At 37.1% G+C, this 22634-nt stretch overlaps 3 protein-coding genes across 5 annotated transcripts; 1 reads left to right on the forward strand and 2 right to left on the reverse strand.

Annotated features, from left to right (window-relative positions):
- Positions 1–384: 384 nt before the first annotated feature.
- LOC126381931 (mediator of RNA polymerase II transcription subunit 18) lies at positions 385–2953 on the reverse strand. Its single transcript, XM_050031504.1, has 5 exons — positions 2397–2953; positions 2193–2324; positions 1851–2055; positions 1617–1729; positions 385–1006 (listed from the first exon to the last, which is right to left on the reverse strand). The coding sequence occupies exons 1-5, from the start codon at positions 2490–2492 to the stop codon at positions 881–883; spliced, it is 672 nt and encodes a 223-aa protein (XP_049887461.1). The 5' UTR covers positions 2493–2953; the 3' UTR covers positions 385–880.
- A 240-nt stretch (positions 2954–3193) lies between these two features.
- On the forward strand, positions 3194–4896 carry LOC126381986 (exosome complex component RRP4). Its single transcript, XM_050031637.1, has 5 exons — positions 3194–3391; positions 3472–3709; positions 3827–3961; positions 4186–4371; positions 4680–4896. Exons 1-5 carry the CDS (start codon positions 3267–3269, stop codon positions 4893–4895), a joined length of 900 nt encoding a protein of 299 aa, XP_049887594.1. The 5' UTR covers positions 3194–3266; the 3' UTR covers position 4896.
- Positions 4897–4953: 57 nt separating this feature from the next.
- Positions 4954–21686, reverse strand: LOC126381985 (choline transporter-like 2). Of its 3 annotated transcripts, none has more exons than XM_050031635.1 (13): positions 21285–21686; positions 11479–11601; positions 10531–10694; positions 10265–10454; positions 9836–10068; positions 8628–8793; positions 8047–8272; positions 7730–7910; positions 7362–7494; positions 7126–7276; positions 6752–7043; positions 5886–6111; positions 4954–5586 (listed from the first exon to the last, which is right to left on the reverse strand). In XM_050031635.1, the coding sequence occupies exons 1-13, from the start codon at positions 21298–21300 to the stop codon at positions 5480–5482; spliced, it is 2208 nt and encodes a 735-aa protein (XP_049887592.1). In that variant the 5' UTR covers positions 21301–21686; the 3' UTR covers positions 4954–5479. The 3 variants fall into 3 exon arrangements, with proteins under 3 accessions (XP_049887592.1, XP_049887593.1, XP_049887591.1); XM_050031636.1 differs by lacking the exons at positions 9836–10068; positions 21285–21686 and adding exons at positions 9418–9542; positions 12323–12637; XM_050031634.1 differs by lacking the exon at positions 21285–21686 and adding an exon at positions 12323–12637.
- Positions 21687–22634: the final 948 nt, after the last annotated feature.

Here is a 22634-nt window from a genome sequence, read left to right on the forward strand (position 1 = left end):
CCTGTACTACTTTAACTTATAACCATACAGGCAAGTTGGGTAGTTTCCATTTAGTCAAATCAGTTACCTTTTACTAAACATCAAATCAAGGAATTACTATGGAATCTGTATGAACATTATAGAAAAACGTGATATAATATCGTACCTATCGCTGCGTTTTTCTTAATTAATAAATTTAAATATACTAAAGTGTAAAAAAGGTTTATTATTAATAACATTTCATAATTTACTTTTGACCTAGGAAACAACCCAAGGACCACTTTCAAATTCCATGCAAGCCTGCACACATCACAATGAACATTATGAAGCTCTTTCAATAAAACTGAATACTAAAGGGAGGTTTGTGTGATGTCTCGGACTTTTACATAAAAAAGTACAATTAACTTAAATATGAGAATTTATTTTATTCTTATTCTTCTTATTTTAAAAAGGACTTATCATAATTTGAAAACTACCCATTTTACAAGACTGCAACATCCATTTCAGATTTAATACAATTAACTATAACTGTACAAGACTACATTACATATCATAACAGTCTGTATAAATAATTGTATAGTGAATTTAGTATATTTGATAATACTAATTCTCACCATGAGCTGATTTACATCTTAAAAAATAATGCAATTCTTTACTCACATAGATCACGACTTCATGATTTTGTATTGGTCTCAAATTCACAATATTTTGCAAATATTTAGTTTCACTACAATGTTACTCTGTCACTTTATTGAAATATTAAGGCAGTTTAAGGCACAGGCCAGACTGGAATGGCACAGGCGTGCAAGTATATTGAGTTTAGTACTTGCAGCGTGCCACAGGCGCACGGAATGCACGTGCTCTTCTTCTGTCTGGCTTACGCCTAAGGTATGAACGGGGGCTATGTGACGGCCATGTGTCCTAGCCGTTTGTAGTCGATCTTGTCGAGTTGCACGAGTGGCCGTAGCTGGTCCGCGAACACGCGCATGTCTTCTGCGATCGCGTCCTGACCTTGGGGGGCCAACACCTGGAAACAGAAGTAGGTACTTATAGAATGTGACCAAGATCAAATGTGTCCAGTATTTTGACTCTAACATACTTTAATTAAATAATTTGATAGTTGTTTTGTGTAAATTCCATGGGAATAAACTAAAACTTAAAAGGACCAGTGAAGCTTAGACTATTAGTGCTGCAATCACATTGCCTCAGAGCCAAATAACCTGATAATAATTTAATGCCAAGTGGCACAATTGTATAATAATAACCTGAAGTTTTCACAGGTCTTGTTTTATACAGAAGTGCCTGACTATCTGTACTCCCAACCCACAAACAAAAACCATCCCAATACAGGTTAGGTTACATACATTTGAAACACATTTCTCACAAATGTGGGTTTCCTTACAATGTTTTTCTACACCACTGAGCATGTGATAACCATTTATGATCTCAATATTAATATGAAAATAATTTGGATAATTATTTAGGTTTAGGCCTATGCTGAATTAAACCTGTGCCCTAACAAACAGCTATAAAGAAATGAAAATGCACATCTATTGGATTACATAAGCTACATAATTAGAATATTAAGATAATAATTTCTATTCATTTTTAAATTTACAGATTTATATATTACTTACAGATAATTCAACTAGATAACTTTGTGAAATGGGTTCTGGAGGCATGGAGCTTTGAGAGATTTTGAACACCTTGGCTACAGTGATCTTCATGCGTCCCTTTCTGAACATGTATCCTGAAACACAATGTCATTTGTCTGGTTATATTTAAAGTGTGATCTTTTTTTCTTCATATATTTACAAAAAAGTAAAGTTTATACATATATAGTTTAACAAGTACATTTTATAGAACCTTACCTTTGACACTATATTCAAATTCAATACGACACCCAAGCTCATTTAGAAATTCAATAAGCATGCCACTACAGGCAATGTCCAGACTGGAACGCACCACCGTAGGCCGATTCTTGTCTCCGAGGTCTGGCTGTCCAATGTATCGTAGTTGAAATGGCATGTCTCGTGCATCCAATGCTTTACGAACACGTAACATCAGTGGTGCTGCCTGCAAGAATAAGCATTTCCTTATACTGTTTTTGCATGTTTGTAAGTGATAATTTAAAGAAGGAAGATACTCTCGATTTTCGGAAGAAATATTTATTTTACATATTTTACTCCTCTAAAAATAACTATGCCTTTTACCTGTTGATTCGGGTCTCGCAAACTAAAACAAACTTCTTGGTCATCAAATGTTTCTGGACCAGCATCTACATTATCGCACAAACCACGTAGTCGGTGAAGTAGCACTTCTACTGCAGAATCTAAGACGGAACCCTGTAATTATAATGAAGTAAATGATGGAATAGGGAAACTGAAAAAAACAAATACATTCTACCGATCACCTACCTGGAGTAAGTACTCCTGATTAGGAATTATATTGGCTTTCAATGCCTGTGATAAACTGTCAGTGGCAGTAATAGGAGCTGCATTTGCAGCTGACATTGTAGATATTATAATTTGTATATATTTAGGTACGAAATCTTAGAGGAAGGATCAAATATACAAATAAGAAATAATAACCTTCAAGAAATATACTGAACAAATGTCAAGTCAATTTTTTTTTTTTTTTTTGGTTTGGTTTTCCCCGAAGGGTAAGGCAAAGGGAACTATGCCCATACAGCCATGTCTGACGTATTTTTTTTCTTGATGATTAATGAAATGATGAAAGGTGATGATGATGAAACCTAAGCCCCCACCCTCGGAGTAGACTCCTACTCCGAACCCCAAACGAATTAACTCAAAAGTCCGCATAAACTTTTGAGTTATGAAGCGGCTTCCTGACACGAAGCGAAAATAGGCAGATACACTTTGTTTATTGAATACTCCAATATAATAACACTCGCGAATGTCTTCCGACTAACTTAATGCGATCATTAACCACAAAACACCACTTCGTATTAATTATTTAGATTATTCAATGAAGAAAGCAACTGTCCCGTTTCCGCCTCCCGCCAAAAAGCCAATGTCAAGTCAAATAACTGAGTTTTTTTCATGAGAAATGACAAAGAACCTTGTAATGACTGGTAATTGTGAGCCTTGTCTGACGTTTAGAAAAAAAGGTTAAAAATCCGTTTCAAAACAAAACGCAAGCTAAACACCGACTAAGGCTGTATGAGATAATGCTTTTTGCCTTTGGCATAAATGTCAAAGTCGCGTGCGTGTTTGCCTTGTTTCGTTTATTTCGATTTCTTGGATTTACTTGAAAACTAATAAAATATGACCAGACACGTTTCAGTGAGATTAGCTTCTGAAAGAATTAACCATAGTGTCTCCAGTGGCAATGAATTACCAGCATTTTATACACCGGGAGAGGTTATAACAGGCATACAAGATTTTATGCGGTAGGTATATTTTACTTGTAATAATCACATAATTCTTACTTTCTTCTGTATACATTGCATAAAACTACTTAATTTTCTAGTGGCCATGGAACCTACGCGGAAGATGATTACCTAAAAGCTTCAGTAGCTGGCGTTGTACAGAAAGTAAACAAGTTGATTTGCGTCCGACCTTTGAAAAGTCGGTATGTGGGGGAGATTGGCGATGTTATCGTCGGGCGCATATTGGAGGTGCAGCAAAAGCGGTGGAAAGTGGAGACCAACTCACGGCTAGACTCTGTCCTACAGCTTTCATCTGTTAATCTTCCTGGGGGAGAATTGGTATGAAATTATATAGGTATTTTAATATCACACAGCCAACATATTATACCTATGTAAATGCACACAGCAGTATTTTAAATAATGCCATTTATGTACTTTACATTAATTTGCTCTTAGCGTCGCAGATCAGCAGAAGATGAACAGATGATGAGGAAACACTTGCAAGAAGGTGACTTGATCAGTGCAGAAGTTCAGAGTATCTTCAATGATGGATCACTGTCACTACATACTAGAAGTTTGAAGTATGGAAAGGTACCCAAAATACTTTTATGAAAAGTAAATAATTGCATTCTATGACTGCATACATATTAGAGATTATTAGAAATCAGATTTTTGTTGTGTCTAAGACATTATATTCTTTATTTAAAATTTTATGTTATGTAATTTAGTATTGTTTATTAATTTATAATAACTAAATCTTAAAATCTTCATTTTGTAGAATTTTACATTTAAAATGGTCTGTTACTATTTTACAGTTACCTCAAGGTACCTTAATGAAGGTATTCCCATCTTTAATCAAACGTAGGAAGAATCACTTCCACCAGTTACCTTGTGGGATATCAATCATAATTGGTAATAATGGATACATTTGGATCAGCTCACACAAACAAGATGTTGTTGTTGAGGAAAACAAGGATGAAATTGAAAATGTTGACTTACAGGTATAATTTTATTTTTTTATAATTATTTTTATATATAACTCAGTGTTGATATTTGTAACAAGAAAGACAGGAAATATGGATTTTTATAAAACATTTTTGATTAATTTAAAACCTGTTGTGGTAGAAAGTTAAAATAAACATTTGAGTATGTTCTTAAAAATGTTATTAGCCCATCATCTACTAGTATAGATGGACTTATTCCATGATATAATTTATATATCATGCCAAGGATGATAAGTGCCATCACATTTTCATTCCTGATAGATTTTTGGTATTGTTTATAATTTATAATTTTATTCCTTTTTCAGCCCGTTAATAGATCAGACAGAGAGATAATGGCTAGAGTGAAAAATTGTATTGCAGCACTAGTAGCATCTAAGATGATGTTAGATGACACCAGCATCAATTTCGCCTACGAGGAGAGCTTGAAATACGACCAAGTGAAGGATCTGTTAGACCCTGAAGCTATGCTTGATGTGGCACTCCAAACACAAGACAGAATAAACAATATTTTGCTGGAGTAAATAGTAGTTTTAATGTATACCTAGGTAAGTATCAAAGCATCTTAATAAAACAAAGTCATATCTTTCAATTTAATATAATTTATATTAATAATTAAAAATTGTTATCACAATCGATAAAAAAGTTTGAATTATATTATAAAAATATTCACATATCAGGCACTCTGTATTAAAGATCACTCATACCTGGTTCGTTCCTGGAAAAAGGAAACAGAACCCTATTCCTAGACAGCCTCTCATGAAAACTCTTAAATAATTATAGTAGTAATAGTATACTCTATCATTCTCATATCAGTACCATTAAATTCCATTTAAAAAATCTTATGTAAACTCTTCAAAACATTAATATTAGACTGATAATAGTAGTCTCCCTAATATTTGGCTTGCTGCTCTATATTAAAAAAAGTAGTAGAAATATTGTAAAAATTACTAACAAATTAAGAAAGTATAAAAATTCATAATTAATTAAAACATCATACATATTATTTTTTTCATTTGTGACTCCTAGAGGCAGTAATAATCTCACAACTCATTGTGTACATGTTGTATTGCATTTGTGTAATATTTGGCACTTAGTGACGTGAACTTTATTCCGGTTTTGCTTTTTTGTTTCTCTTGCCGAGGATCTTCATGAGGTTAGTCGACATGGCGTATGGTTTCTGCGGTGTACCGTCGTTTCTCTCGCAATCTTCCACTGAAATAACAGAACTTTTCGTATCCAATCTCTGCACCCACATGCATGAGTTACAAGTAAAAACTAAATAAATAAAATCGTACAATACGAAGACATCGAGTTTCTATATTTAAACCATAAGTGTTGTGATCAGTCGAGTTCTTTCACCTAATAAGATGTTGCATCAAGTTTGAAACCTTATATCAAATTCAAAAGCTCGTACAAAGTACTAATAACTCGCCTTAAAGAGGTCTTGCCATATCCAGCTAAGATGTAGAATTAGGTCGTTGATATGTTTCTTGCCCTACTGAAATACTTACAAAAGCATAGGAACAGAGTGTCGACAGCCATAGAGTAAACGTTGAAGAATATAGAGCTGATGAGGTACGTGGCGATGGCGAGGATGATGGCGGGGATGTAGCTGTAGTTGAGGCGCTCGCCGTTGGTCACCTCGTAGACGTAGTTCCACTGCGCTATGTAGTACACCGCGAACCCGACGCCGATTGAGATCAGCAGTTTGGACAGGAAGAAGATGAAGTCCATTACCTGCAAATGTTAAGAATATTTTTTTACTGAGGCTGACCACCGGCCTTGGATCTTTTATTGATAATACTATAACACTTGGTATCGGGTTGCGATTTGGTAGGATATTTTACATAGGTAGTGGTAACATATTTATTATTCATGAATGATTAAAGGACTGGATAAAGGATCCATTACAATGAAAATAAGAACTCGCTTTATTGTTACGATGACGAAAACATTTTAGACAAGCTGTGGAATAACTAAAAACTTAAAATCAACAAAAAAATAAGCCACGCTAAGCCGTTGGTCCCGGTTACTACTTACTAATGTAAGTTATAGTAGTGGGATTGCGTCCTCTAACATGATGGACTAATGTTATGGGCGATAGGCTGATCCCTTATCACCATAAGGTTCATCATATCCATCTTAGAACTTCGTATCAACAGTGGCTGCAAGTTGTCTTTGATTACTTGTGGCTCTGCCCACCCCATTTGGGATTACGGGCGTGAGTTTATGTATGTATGTATGTGTTATAGTAGTCTTTACATGAGCCATGTGAGGGGCCTTTGGCGGCTCAATAGTAACCCTGACACCAGGGTTGATGGGGTTGATAATCCACCTCACAACCCACACGACAGAAGGAGAAGAAGCAAAAAATTACCTTATCCAACACGACAACTCTGACGATATTTCTCATAAGCAACGAAAACGCATCTCTGGCACTGGTACAGAAGTTCTTCCCGTGTACAGCGCACATGATGTACGCATTTTTATTGATAAACTTGATGAAGTTCTCTAGGCACCAGAAGAAGCATTTACAACAGCACATAAGGCATCTAGTGAATGGATTGTCGAACTTCTTTAACTTGTGGTCGATGTACTCGAGGATGACGCGTATGACTCGCACGATGGCAATGATCAAGGAGCCAAACGCGACGGTTCCTAAGTGGTAACTAAAATAGAAATAAGACGAAAATAATTACATGAATTCAGATGAACAATGAAGCAATGATAGAAGCTTAGAGAAATCGATACCATAGAGTGCGGAAGATGCCGGCAGTCAGAGTGAAGAAAGGCAAGTCTCTCTTCGGTGTCCAGTACCACGTGGAGAAGGTACTGGCTAGCATCATGTCAGCTGTTCCGCTGATGAAGAACATTGTCCAGAAGAAGCCTAGCAGGTTTACAACTGTAAGTAATACAAACAAATACATTGTATTGATTGTTTTTCTAATGATAAATATCATGTTAAATTATGTATTTGAGATACTCACGATGCAAATATGCCACGCTCCGTGGGTTGTCGATGCCTGTGAAATGGCAAACGGCCTGCTGGCATTGTCGTATACCATTACTGGTGTCGAAACAACTCGCGGTAAACGTCAGCGGATCGCAAGGTACATAGTCCTGAGGAAGCATAGCAATTAGTTGTTAGTGAATTGACGTTGGTCCTGACGTCTATGTCAAGGGCCTTTGGAGGCTCGATTATAACCCACGCAAAACAGAAGTGATTTAAGTATTAAACAATAAGGTTTGATTTATAGCCTGGAAAACAGTTTTTGGGCTTCGCTTGTCCTTAGGAATTAAATCTGTTGCTTTCATGCGACACGAAATCTTTGAGTGTAGTCTAGATGGTTCTTACTTCGGTGTAGACGCCTTTGCAGTCACAGTTAGTGTCGTTCTTGAGTCCCACCACGCGGAAGGCCGAGTCCCCAATAGATATGATGTACATTAGCACCACCACTCCATACGCTATGACAGCACATTGTAACAGCCATGGGAATATGGGGAAGAAAACTGTCGACTTTATCGCAGACACCGCTCTAAAAAAGGATTTATCATAAATGTAGGACATTTCTTAATCAAAGCAGATAAATAGGTTATTATTACTGGACCATGAAAGTGACTGTCATTTTAGAAGAAGATATTAAGTTCTATGAAAGGATATGGAATACTCACTTGCTTCCCTCTCTAATGAGAGCAATCGCAATGGTTATTCGGCTGCGCAAGAATATGATGATCATCAGGAGTATGACCCACAGAATGGCCACGATTATCAGAATGACCAACCAAGTACTAGACTTTGTGAAGATGGACTCGAAGTAGCCCTTCAAGTTAGTAGTCTGATGCAGTTGTACCGGGTTGGCACGGTAGTATGCGTAGTTCTTGTAAATAAGGTAGAGCGCTGGAAATAAAAAAAAGAAGTTATTATAGCGAGGCAAAATTGTTATTGACGATGATAAAAGCTTTTTTATTCGACACTAAAACTTGCGATAGTTATGCCGATAATATGTATCAGGACTGGGTTTTCCCAATCTTCCAGAAGATGCCTTGTGCCTGGGCACGGCGGCTTGTAAACTGGGTTGGCTACTAATCCAAGATACCTTCCTCAATGAGAAGAGTAAGAGAGTGTTCGGCATATCGAGTTAGCTATTCGAATTGAAATACGCGCCTTTGGCAGCTCAATAAATTCGACAACAGGGTTTTGTGAGGTCAATCATCAACCTTATACACCCATACAAAACAAGTCAAAGTCTTACAGAATCCAAGTAAGGCGAGTAACCCGACGATGGAAGTCCATACGACGGGCGCGACCACCCAGCGCAGCAGCAGGATGTAGAGGAAGCAGATGATGACCACGACTACTAGTGCGCCCAGCATGTACCACCGCGACTGCACTAGGTCCTGCACTATCTGCGATGACAGCTGGCCAAACGAAATATACACCCAGTTAGAATTGTGTCTGGTATTACAGACACATTGAAACGTGTGATGCTATAGGTTACTGAACCAACCAACAAGTTACTGAATTTGTTTTATGTATTACTTGTATACGTACGTGTGTAAAGTATTTTAAAAGTTTATGTACTGCCGGGTACAGGCCTTCCCTCAATCAATCGGAGGAGGGATGGAGCATACTCCACCATGCTGCTCCAGTGCAATACATTACATACAATCGAATTTACGTGTACACATGCTTATATAATGTACAAAATATATACCTGTCCTTTACCAAAACAGAAAAGGTGTACATGCGATATGTGGCCTTTTGAGTAAATAATTGGTGCAAGCAGCAAGAGTGCTACCATAGTAAATTCCAATGGACTATTTGAATTTTAATTCATGCAAAGATATACCTACGTATAAAGAAATCTAAACCTCCAATTAAGAGGTATTTATTAATTGGAAAATTATTTACTATGTGCGTTTGTTACGTTACGAACTTACGTTATAAATTATAATATAGTACACAGCTTCAATAATAATAGTACGTACATTGAGTAGATTGGATTGTACCTATTTACTTGCTACATACATATGAACATCTACCTGATCAAACTGTATTAATCTCTTGAGACTTTCCTGCACCTCATCGATGGATAGCCCGAGACCGGTGGCAAAATCTTCGATGTGATTCAGCACATCCGTCACGTTCACTAAGCACCGTCCCAGCACTGCTCCCGGCAATCATGCGCAACACCGGCACCATCGTTAGTATTATGTACATCGTAATGTGTTTGTGAGTTATACGTGAGGAATCAGAGACATAGATACGCTTATTATTTATAATACATAATCTCGCCACCGAAAATGCATACCTAAGTTAGGTTGAGAAGTGGAAAATGAACATACAGGTTAGTATAAAACATTCAGGTTACATCTTGCATAGAACTGTGCATATGTTTAAGAAGCCAAGGAGCGTGCGAGCAGCAACGGACGCGTGCGACTACGCCGCAGGGCTACCTACGATATAGGTGTCGCGTTCGTTTGCGGTGGTCGTGAAGAAGGTCACCCAGCTGGCCGCGATCCACCCCACGTACGAGTCCAGAGCCGTCGCACTTTGTAGCAACGTCGCCTGATCCTTTTTATGACTTCTTTTACAACTCTCGTTGCTCTGTTCGCTCAGCGACCGCGTAGAGCCAGGCTTTGACGTGTCACCGCACGGCAGAGTGGACAGGTCGCCGATGCAGCGGTGCAACACTATTATAGAGCGCGGTTATTGATTGGCTTCAATTGGATCATGCGGCGATAACAGTTTCCGAGGAACTTTATCATGCCACACGATTACACACTACCAAAATAATACGGAAGCATCACTATGATTAGAGGCATCAAAATCAGTCAAAATGGGATTACAAGATTTTCACAAAATCACAATAATATTAGTAGAAATTACCTGGTTGGCTCTTCAGGACATGGTCGGCGCATTTTCCGTTATTGATGTAGTTCTTAGCGTCGCTTAGTGTCATTGTTTCCTTGTTGATGTCGTCGGTGCATACCATATAGGGCCTCAGCTGTTCGAAGGGAGTCACAGACAGCTCCGCTTGAAATAATATCGTTCTGGTTGGACAACTCTCCACGCAAACCTAGAACGACATAAAAATATTTTTAAAATATCATTTTATAATTATACATAAAGGCTTAAAATTTAGTTAAACATACTTGTGGGGTGCGACATCCTGTGATGGGTGTGGTGGGCGACAAGCAGCTGGAGATGTTGAAGAAGACAAGGTACTTCTTGTTTTCGTATTTCGAGTCGAGTCCGCAACGGTTGCCATTTGAATCGATAGGCGCTAGTAGTTTTTCTACGTTGCCAGTTGTTATACCTGAAATACAACATTGCAGGATGTAACACTGTACACAAGATTGAACCTATACTATGGGGGAAAACAGTACATTTTCCGTGTAATTATAAGGATTTAAACCTAAATAGTAACTGAACGCTTTGCAACGGGCATATTGCGGATGCAATAAACGATGTGTACTATTTATAAAGTGTAAATACTACAGTAATGTGGTTTCTAAATGACGGCCATAAAATCAAGTTGTGATGTTGTCTGGTGTCGGACAGCGTCTTTTGGTAGATCGAGTAGTGTGATCTACTTCTGTTACTAGGGATTGAATAACCAACAATATTATTCAGTAATAACCCTGACACCAGGGTTGATGAGGTTGCTATTCCACCTCACAACCCACACGATAAGAAGAAGAAGAGGGATTCAATACTTTTTCGGTCTCTGAAATTATACCCAATATTTTATTATTGATCTCTAGTGGTGCAAAGGACATTGAATAAGTCTAAATAAATATCGCCAGTTACCTATTTTACGAGAATGTGATGTAGTGACAATGCGATAGCAATTTAACCTCAAATGCCACGGTCTGTTCGGTTGCTTAGACGAGGACAGATACTGTCCTACCAATCATATATGGTACAGACTGCAACGCTCTGGAAGATAGGCCCGAGTTCATGCCTACTACCTGTCTACTCAGTCTAAAATGCTAGGCTGATTACCAGCTTACCGCAGCCTAAAGGCCGCACTGTCACTATACCATTATATTATAGTCAAACGCGAACCTTGCTTCCGTTCGTGAGTGGTAGGTACTTACTATAGTAGCCGACGTAACCCCATACTCCGAGAAAGAGGATGAATATTATCAGCCATATGACGTCCGTACATGAGCGGTTGCGGATGGGCCCGTCGAAGTGCGGATCGTACCGGATCGGCTCTCCTGTAAGATCAAAATTAGAAATAATAATATCTGTAGTACCTACAGAGCAAGTAGGTTAGATTGTTTCAAGTCGGTACACTAGGAATAAGTGACTCAAGTTCAAAAACAAAAATACATTTGTTTGTGGATTTCCTCCTTTCTGACGCATTGGGATTGACGAGGTTTCCTTTGACGCATTAGGTACGTGACTTTGTTTTAATAAACGCTAAAAGTTTACCTTCTAAACGCATTTAGATTCCAATGTTTTTTTATATATATATATATATATATATATAAGAAGTACATATTTATCACATAACATAGTACGTCCGTGAATCTTTAATAGGCCCTAATGCTGTAGGCAAAACCACGCAAAACCACAAGTAATCAGAAGAGAACTTAGGGCCACTTACGGAGATATGAAGATGAATATGATTAACCGTACGTATGATGACAGTGACATACCTGGACGATAGGCCGATGCCCATCGCCCGTGTAATTAATTATCCTTCATGTTGGAGTTGGCACATGTCTACTTCAATTATTTAAATGACTTAAAAACGATTTCGAACTCAAGGGAATACCGTTATTATTCGTAATATTTTAATTTTCACACTCGAACACGAGTGCACTTTCCAACTGTTGTGCTATACGTAATGTTTTCGTTATATGAACATAAATATTATTAATTCCATACAGTTCTGAGAAAGCGTTAGTCATGGGCCGCACACTCGTAACTTACTCGACTCCTTTGGTGGGATACAGCAATCACAGCACCCCATATTCCTAACGGAGCGTGTATTTATGTCATAGATTCATAGTATTTCCTTTCGGTGGTAGAGCTTCTATTGTAGAAGCACTAATTTCTTGACTCGCAACACCTCTTGTCGCCAGTTAGTACACAGTTAGACTAAACACAACTTCGCACAGCACTAATTCACAGGAAAGTAGGAAGGAATTCCTACTGCATTAATCTCACAGAAACTAACACAGACATCGCAATAGTTTGCACATTTTGTCACAAATTTATATCATCAGCACATTTCTCAAGTTCACTTAATACACTTCTCATCAAAAAAATCGAAACACCTTGCAAGTTTACGTTTTGTCAGGATTATCAGAAAAATGTGTTCATTTAGGAATAAATGTTAAATGTCGTTTAATAGTGAGTAATATGAGCTTATCAAATCTTAATGTTAATGTTCTAAATTTAAATGAATTTTTCATAGGTTTCGTATTTTGTTAAATGAGTCATTTTTATTCCGTATGGAGTATAAAGGAAATGGATAAAACAACACACGTAAATGAAAAAAAAAGCTAAAAAACGTTTATTTAATAACTTGTATTCCCTCCCCGAGCTCTAATTACTGCTTCCATACGGTTCTTCATCGATCGGATGAGAGTCACGATCACATGCTGTGGTATATTGTCCCATTCCTCTTGGATTGCAACTTGCAGCTGGCTAAGTGTTTCTGGGGCAGGATCTCTTGCTCGAATTCGTCTCTTTAATTCATCCCACAGATGTTCAATGGGATTCATGTCCGGGCTTCTTGCTGGCCATTCCATAATAGAGATATCGACTTCGTTAAGATAATCTCGTACGACGCCCGCGGTGTGAGCCCTAGCATTGTCGTGCATGAATATGAAGCCGTTGCCAATAAAATGTGCATAGGGCATCACAAGAGGCTCGAGACACTCTTCGACGTACCGATGACAGTTTAGTGCAGGCAGACGTGGCCCAGACACGAAAGCAAGCTCTGTCTTACCGTCGGCGCTGATTCCTCCCCAAACCGTCCACGAACCGCCACCATAGCTGACCTTTTCTTCAATGCAGCATTGTGCATAGCGTTCTCCGTCTCTTCTGTAGACCTTGTTCCTTCCGTCGTTACCATACAGCATAATTTTACACTCATCAGAAAAGAGAACTTTGCTCCACTGTAGGTATGACCAATTTAGGTGCTCCCGTGCAAAGTTAAGGCGCGCTCTTCGATGGTCTGCAGTTAATTTCGGCCCATTTGCTGGCTTATGCGGTACCAGTCCACGATCCTTCAACCTTCTTCTAATTGTAGAGTCACTTACAGCCACCCTTCGTACAACACGAAGCCGCTGCTGCAGTTGAAAAGCGTTAAGGCGTCGATTTCTTAAAGAAGTTGTTACAATAAATCGATCATCTCGCTCAGAAGTGACCCGATTCCTGCCAGATCCTGAACGGTGCGTGAACAAACCAGTCTCCCGATAACGTTTATAGACTCTATGAACAGATGACAGGCTTAGATGCAGTCTTGCAGCCACAACACGCTGACTAAGGCCAGAATCCAGCAATGCCACAACTTGGGCGGCTTCTGTGGGCGAAGTATCCATACGTTTTAGAAAAAAAACCTTTTTTCAGACGTCCCAAAGTCACAGTATTGAAATAAAAAACAAAAAGTTTAAGGATAGGCGCCAATTTTTAGTTTTTAAACGCTAAATGTACTCCAACCCTAAACACACATTTGTCTCAAAACAGTGATTCATTTCGTTTATAAGATAAACAAATGAAATTCTAATTTTGAATTTAGAATTTTCGCTTATTACTGTAATGGCCAAACTGCCAGCTATACATTTATGTATTTTTTTTCATCGTATGAATTCTTTTTTGTGTTAAATTCGGACAGAAACAATGAAAACGGAAGTGTTTCGATTTTTTTGATGAGAAGTGTATTATCCGATGGAACTGAAGGGACATTATCTTTCATGTTTGTATATTGTGATAAGAAATGTATTGATAACGGTCCAATGATTTTGTGCTTGTACACAAGAAAATTGTTATAAAATATACGAGTACTTTAAATTGATCTCTTTGAAAAGTGTCAATGTAGACAAAGTAAATAAAATGAATGAAACTGGAAACCTTCGAGATTATAATGAATAATGACTAACGATTTATGGAATTTATAAGAGAACTATAAGAACCAGTTCAACTAGTGCTCATGCCAACGAGAAACAAACAATTAGCAATAAGGAAAATGTATATAGGCAATCGAATGTAAGTAAATGATTTTATCAGCTCTGTCACATAGGTACTTGGGTGACCCTAAGTGCACCTACAATTAGTCACGTATCAACATAACATCTAGAACACATTTCCTGTTTCTGTGACATAATGAGAAAACGTCGATCATACAATACATCTAGATAAAAAACTAACGTTTAAATAATCCGAGTGCTCTTCAGTGGCTAGATGGGTTTGGTGATATCACGAGAGAAATATAACGATGACGATGTTAAAGTACTTAGTGCTGTGTTTGTATTGTACTATTTTAAGCCAGTCAAATATAGTGTTCGAACAAAGGTCTGTTACCAACTAGTATTACTGTTGCTAATTAAACGAGGAAGAAAGATTCGAGATATACCTAGAGTGGTATTAATAAACGAATCTCAGCTGAGACTGCCCTCAAGATCGTGCTCAAGTCTCTGTTTATATATGAGAATTGTCACATTGACATGATCTTGAGGGCAGTCTCAAAGCTGAGATTAGTTTATTAATACCACTCCTAGTATCTAAGTAAGTACGTATATAAGTACATAATTACTCCATGTTTATATCTAGTACATTTTGAGCTAGACAGACCCATTTTGCGTCTTAAAACATGACGGTTGATTTGTATAGAGATATGTTATCTTACACGTAAGTAGGCATTACATGTGATCCCTAATTCTAACACGATTTACTGCCCGTGATTTGTGATTTCAGTTCCAATGAACTTTTTACTTTACAAAGTAACAATTTGATTACGTACACTGGGTACGGTGGCGTGAGAGCGGCGAGCGCAGGGATCTATTCAACCAACAATGAGCATGCGCCACCATTATACTTAATAGACACTAATTATTGTTAACTATACATATGGGTACAGAGACAATGTAGTTGCACAACAGTTCTTGGAGATATTTAATAAAACTTCAGTAGGGCAAATTATTCGAGATATCACCTAGGTAGGTAATATCTCGATTTTTTTGCGTGGTGACTTAGGTGCTCACTAAGACGGGATTTTGCAAAACTCATCCCCTAAGGGGGTAAAAAGGGTGGAAAAGTTTGTATGATTTTTTTTGACGTGACTTAATGCCAGCATTAACTACTTGGCCGGACAAATAGGGCGTTTGTATGAAACTTCTATTGTTTATAAGTACACATAGAACGGAGTCACGCGAACGATATCGCGGGTAACAGCTAGTTAGCAATACGACTCTCATGCTTGGAGTTCAATTATAATAAAACTATTAAACTTTTTTGCGATATAAATGTTTTTTTTTTAAACGGAATGTCCATTAGTCGTATAATGAATACAACGTTAAAACCCAAACATTATTATCTTGAGTAAGCTCTTGGAAACAGAGATAAATGATGAGTCAGATATACCAGCATGAAGTTACAATGGACAGTTCAACAACTATGAATACCTAATGATGTAAATGATAGATATTGCTTTACAATTTATTTACATTTTCCTTATTGCCTGTAAAACAATAAAGCCTTTATTTCTATAAATATTAATAAAAAATCTTAGTTAATTTATTCCGTATGCTAGGCACCGTAGCATACATAATCCGATAACATGGTGAGATAATAAAAATCCAATCAAAATCTATTTTTTTATGTTATGTATCACTCTCACTAGCCGGCAGATTCCATTTCTTTTGCACAATATAACAATATTTTATTAATGTTTAATAGCACGTGAATATACAAACGTAGTGCACGCGTGGACACGGCAATAACACTGCCTTACCTTGAGCAATATGCCGAGTACAAAGTAAAGGACGGTCCATACTCGCGATTACCTGCAACTTAATCCTTGGAAAATCTTGTTTAGAAGGCCATGCTGGTCCTTGCTGTGCCGGCTTAGACTAGCTCAGCTTATTAAAGTATATCTATTGTCTAGATAGGTATAACCTACATATCTAGGTATATTTACCTAAGTATAAAACGGATGTTTTTTATTTATATCTGATAATTTTCTTTATGTTTTATTTCCTGAAGAGCTCTTTTAAGTATAACTTCAGGTATTTTTATATGACATATTTTTTATTGTTTGTAGATTACGGGGAATTTTTATCACAATATGCCTAAAAAGCTTAATAATTTTACCATGTGTTATCTTTAGTGGCTTAAAATACCTACGTCATTTATAATTTCCACGTTTAAGTACCTAGTTATCTTTTCATAGAATCACTACACGAGATAATGTCCGATTTTATAACTACAAATATCTTTCATATACCTACTTGTTTATCTAGATTTATATTCGAAGATTTTACTAATCGATACCATTCACCTACATAAGGGCACTACAGAAACATGGATATTCTTCAAAGATCATCGTTATCATAATGCATTATATTTTTAATCTTTTTTCCTTGTCACTGATTAGCGTAGATATATGGCAGTGATTCGTTCTAGAGATATTACGTTTCTAGAGAGTATTAAAAAAAAATATGCTAATCGATGTCTAATCTACAGCTATTGCAAAAGTAATTTAGAACATTCTTTTTTGTGCTTTTATGGCCGCAGCCTTATGTCAACTGATGTGAATGGCGGTGACGATAGCGTTATTTACGTCGAGCCGCAGATGATGTGCTCGTTGCGCCCGCGCACCGCCGTAAATAAACACGTAAATCCTGCGCTGATAATATATCTCCCATGAATTTAGGTTGAAATTAATGCATGAAAAAATGTGTGATGAACACGCGTGGTTTGTGTTTCACGTGGGGGAGAAAGAATTATTTTTTGTTGTAAAAACGCGTGCTCCGAGAAGCAACACTTGTCTCTAGAAACATTAAATGTTAGTAAGTATAATAAAAATGTCAAGTTGTCAGATATAAAAACGGCGACTTGTATTTGTAACTTGTTAAATGTGGGATTTGTCTACCTGAGCTGACGTCCCTTTTTAGAAATAAGGTTTTAATTATGTTCACTCCTACTGTGTACCTATACCTACTTATATCTAAAATAAATAATTTCTATTCTATTCTACTTATTCTTAACTTTTTTTCTGTAGGTGCGTACGGGCTTGTAATTTGACTATATACGTACAAATATAACACTAGATTCTCGTTCTCTCATGATGTTATGATATGATACGACTACTCTGGTGGCTATTAGCTAATAAACACATCAGTGATGTAATCGATTTCTTGAAATAACTTGATACAATCGGCCTTATGTGTTCTGTGAACTTGACCTCTAACACTCACAATATTTGACTTGAAACACATAAGATAAAATTAATAAAATGCAGCATGTAACTAATTGACACCAATAACGCAAAACGTCACAGCAGCTCAACTTATACATTTCACGGTTTTTGAATATCGTAATTTCCTACATTAGAATCGTATCCAGAACAGTTGAGTACCTAGGTAGGTATTTCCTACTCATAGAATCCGTTCGGTTATGACCTATGCAAGAATTGTTCTCTCCAGAATACAAACTCATGATAATACGAAAAGAAACGCGAGCCCTATGGATCCTTCACAATTAAAATTTGCATTTGACCTAGGTTTGCCAACCATTCAATTCAACTTCGTATAACATCATCATCATCAATTTAAGAGCCACGCTCTTGTCGGTTAGCATTTTCCATTCCAGTCTATCAAAGGCCAATTCCTTGACTTCCCTATAAGACACGACGTTAACCTTTTCTTTAATCTGTTCCATGTAAGCTCTTCTTGGTCTTCCCCTTCCTCTCTTTCCTTCTAGCTTTCCTTCTATGATGTTTTTAATGAATTCGTCGTGTCTTATTAGGTGTCCAATCATCTTGCCTCTTCTGTCCTCAATAATTCTCAGTATTTATGTCTCTTTCAAATACTGAGAATTATTCGTATAACAAAAATCCAAATTAAATTTTGTACCGGGTGAGAGCCCTCAGCGCGCCCTATTTTCCCGATCAAGTAGTTAATGTCATTTGCGGCAAATCTACAATAAGTCACGTCAAAAAAACTACTCATCGGAGTGCCTCGTCGATACCGCACAGGTTGATAGTTGAAGGTCTGAAAAGTTTTTTATATTACATAATAAACGTAGTAAGTTACGTAGGCATAGGTGTACTTCTATGTGTGTTTATTCAGTATTTACACGTTTCTTTGACACGTAGATGTTATCGTATGCTTTAGAATTTACCGAATAGCATGTTTCTGTAACTGCTAAATTGTCAAGTCAGGGGTTAGATGCTTATGGTATGTTTTATTGTTATTATAGTGGCTATTAGTAGTCTGCAATTCCGCATGTATGCACATTAGATAGGTACCATTAAAATAATTAATTTTAATTAACCACTTAAGGCCATAGGGCATGAAGCATGAACATGAAGCGAGCACGATGCGTCTCGTAGATTTATTAACCATATAGCCAAATCCCCGATGTACCAATCATTATAATACCCGACACCTCGTGGCCGATGAATCGCATACGAAATGTGTTTGTGTTGAATTTATGCAAAAGAACGCATACCTCAACCCGGTGAACGCCTAAACGACACAAATCGGGCGCAGTTACCTCATTTGAATAACACGGTTTGCGTAACTTACACCATATAAACTCATGTTCAGAACAAAGCGTTATCAAATGCAGAGAAAAGCGATTTCATTTTCTACGCCGCAATTATACCCTGTTAAATATAACTAGCTTACCTACCTGTTAACTTTATTTTAGAAATGTTATGAAAGTTTTTGGAAAGCCCTGTTTGTGTTACAAGAATACCAAACCTAAAAAATAATGTATAAGTTATAAATTTAAGTATAAAAGGAAAATGTTGGGAAATCACATTTGATATTTTTCGACAAAAGTTAAAGAAATTATCGTTTAGAATTACTTCCTAGAAGTCCTACACGATTTGGCGTAATGCCATACGTTAATTGGGTCGTGTTATGTTGGCTTCGAGACATGAGTATGAGAAACCACCGACCACGGGTGAATCGAATCATCCTCTGATGAATCGACACAGTAATTTTATCGAATTCAAAGCGTCTGTTTAAAAACTACACAGTTATGATTATGCAGTGAATTCCACATGAATAAAGCAGGAAATACGGATAACAAAAAAATATTAATAACTTTAGAAAATGATAATTAATTTGCCAACCTTTGGCTTGGAATAACTAAAGTACCTAACTTTCAAATTAGGATCTAATGACATCAAATGACCATTCGCTGAAGCTAATTAGTTAGTGCTCCATCTAGGACGAAATCATAAAGGAAGGAATATGTACAAGGAAGACAGAGGCACTAGGCATTCACTTTTTATTAGCCCATTTCGAGCTGTTAGGACGCAAAACCTAGAGCAGGATCGAACGAAATACACTCGATTCCCTGTAGCTAAAGTTTTGTGTTTGGGCCATAGAGCAACACGGATCTCCGCGGGTTTGGCCTTTCCTACTAGGCCCTAATATTGACAATTCTAGTGTTCGCAATTTGATGATTGAAAATAACAGTAATATCGTTAAGTTTGTCAAAAAAATAGTCAAAAATACAATTCAGTACAATAAATAATATAGTGGAGAAAGTGAGTTACTTCCAAGACTTTTTTCTAAGTAGAGATGTGTACACTCTACCTACATCGTTCTTTTTTTAACACGATCGAATGAGAAACCAGCAGTCAGACCACAGTGGGACATTACTAATTTTAGATCAGTAGGTATTAATTTAGATCAATTTTTAACTCTGTGGTAGGTATGTTGGATTTGTGTTATCGTTTTTTACGTTACGAATTTTGCAACATTGCGGTAGAGCGAAGTCGGTCACAGAAGCCGGGAAGCGATTGCGTTGCCAAAACAAGGCAAACTCCGCATGCAAGGTCAAGTAAGGAGTTTTTATGGCAATACTACGCAGTCATAATTTTACATTGCATGTTACTATCTCATACGACAATTTTCTCATCGATAATATACCTGCTTTAACACTAATTTTGGTCGAAGCTGTTAACCTTCTTAGTTGAACTGTATCCCTTCAACGTAGGAATTTAAAAAAGGAATAAATTAACGTAAACCTGTTTAAACATGGCATGTAGCTACCTACGTATACATGAAACAAAACTATGAATGTAGAAATAGTTGTTATAGTTGAGTATTTATTAAGTTGTCTTTTCATTTAACACACTTGAACTGGCGGCTTTATTATATTATACATATAAATCAGAAGATCCGTCTTGGCGTCATTTCGTTCAATATACAAAGGGCGATTAAAGCAATACAATTGGTAACGATACTCAGTGGTGGCTAAAGAGGATCTCAACCAATGACAGATTCAGTACTGGGTGCTCTACGAGGCTTTTGGTTAGGCCTTCTTTTTTTAACTACATAATGCACTCGTAGTAAACTAGAAAGTAGGACAATATCAAGTTTAATTTCAGGTTCGTCGGGGGTTCCCCAGCTGCTTTGGAAGTACCTTAGCCTCCATTGAATCTCAACAATCCTAGCCTGGCCCTCATTAGATAGATAGTCTCGAAGCATTTTTTTGTACTAACCTACTCTTAATTGATTTTTAATCGGCGCTTGGGAGCTTGGTTAGGTTACCTACCATTAATTGTGAAACTACCTACGATAAGAAACTAGTTTCGTTTTTCCGGTTTTTAATCTATTGTCGTATCTAGAATTGCTGTTAGAAGTACTGTAAGTAGGTACCTAAGTAGGTACTTACTTGGAAAGTAAAAAGAAGTAAACAAACTTACCATAGTCTTTTCCCATTTCAGAAACAGCAGCTAAACAACTCTCTTGCCAATTCCACTAAATCAAATCAATTTGCTCCACCCACTGCAATGTAGGCGCTAAAATGTTAAAATTCTACGTTCTCTGGCGTCTCATTGTAGGTTTCAATTTAGATTCATACAGACAAAAAAACACTGACAATAGTTTAATGGACTCTTAGGTACATTATTTTAAACAACAATGGTACTTGTAAATTGGGAAGACACGAGATTATTTGAGTTTTCTTTGGTTGTTTACATTTGTGTACGTAAAGAGAAAGTTTTATTATAAAGCGGTTTGCGACGAGCGCGCTGCCGCGTCTGAGCTCTGTCTCCGCACTACTGACGGTGCAGTGCTACAGAGTACCAAATGCCGGTTGACTCAGTCGCCCGAACAAAGCGAACTTGTTGTGCCGCACTGTGGACGTGAACTGCACTAAACCCTTCACGTACATTCACCTGTAAACTACTCGTGAATATGAAATGGAATACGGCATCAAATTAACACGTTATCTGTCTGATAAAATCACCTTTACAATTTTAATCAACAGTTGATTTAAAACAATTGATTGTGTTCTAAGGAAGTCCTGTTATCATTTCCACTTTTTTATATCTGCACAGATAATACAAATAAACAATGAGGGGCTTTCCAGGCTACGTTCCTTTTCAAAAACAAGTATTTTCTCCATTTAACCAGAAGGTTAAAATGCATGAAATTAGAAAATTTCATGTATAACAGGCATATGAATCTTTTATCTTTGTTTTTAGATATAAATGATGCCCCATTTTATTACACCCAGGCACAATTACATCTTCCAACCATTATTATTCTGATCAAAATAAAGAGAAGCAATATAGGCAGCAATATAATTCTATATATAATGTGTTCCAAATGTCAAGCAACAATGTATTATGGAATATTTATGTACGGTCACGAGCATTAATATGTATACACTTTGGTACCATGTCACATTAACTTTTTTGACAAATTAATCCGTAAGTCTCACTGAATGTCAAATATGTTAGAGCGACAGAGTCCTAAAGTGGGTACATTATATTGCTCATGACTGTACTTACTAATTAATTACTAATTAATGACAAAATATTGGTACGTAAACGTAACCTAGAAAGTCCCACATTGCTTGCAAATAAAACGCGTTTACCTGCTTATGTTCCCGGGCACGTTGTGAAAAAACCGTTTGAGGGATTATATCCTTCGTAACATGCTGAAGACGATTGTGATTGTAGGATTGTGATTGTTGTGTTCCTCTTGTGTGAATAGGTTACTGGTTTATGTAACGTGCCCTCCCGAAGCACGGATCATATTACTTGTGT

Source organism: Pectinophora gossypiella, chromosome 3 (assembly GCF_024362695.1).
Source record: "Pectinophora gossypiella chromosome 3, ilPecGoss1.1, whole genome shotgun sequence".
In the NCBI taxonomy this organism is placed as follows: Eukaryota; Metazoa; Arthropoda; class Insecta; order Lepidoptera; family Gelechiidae; genus Pectinophora; species Pectinophora gossypiella.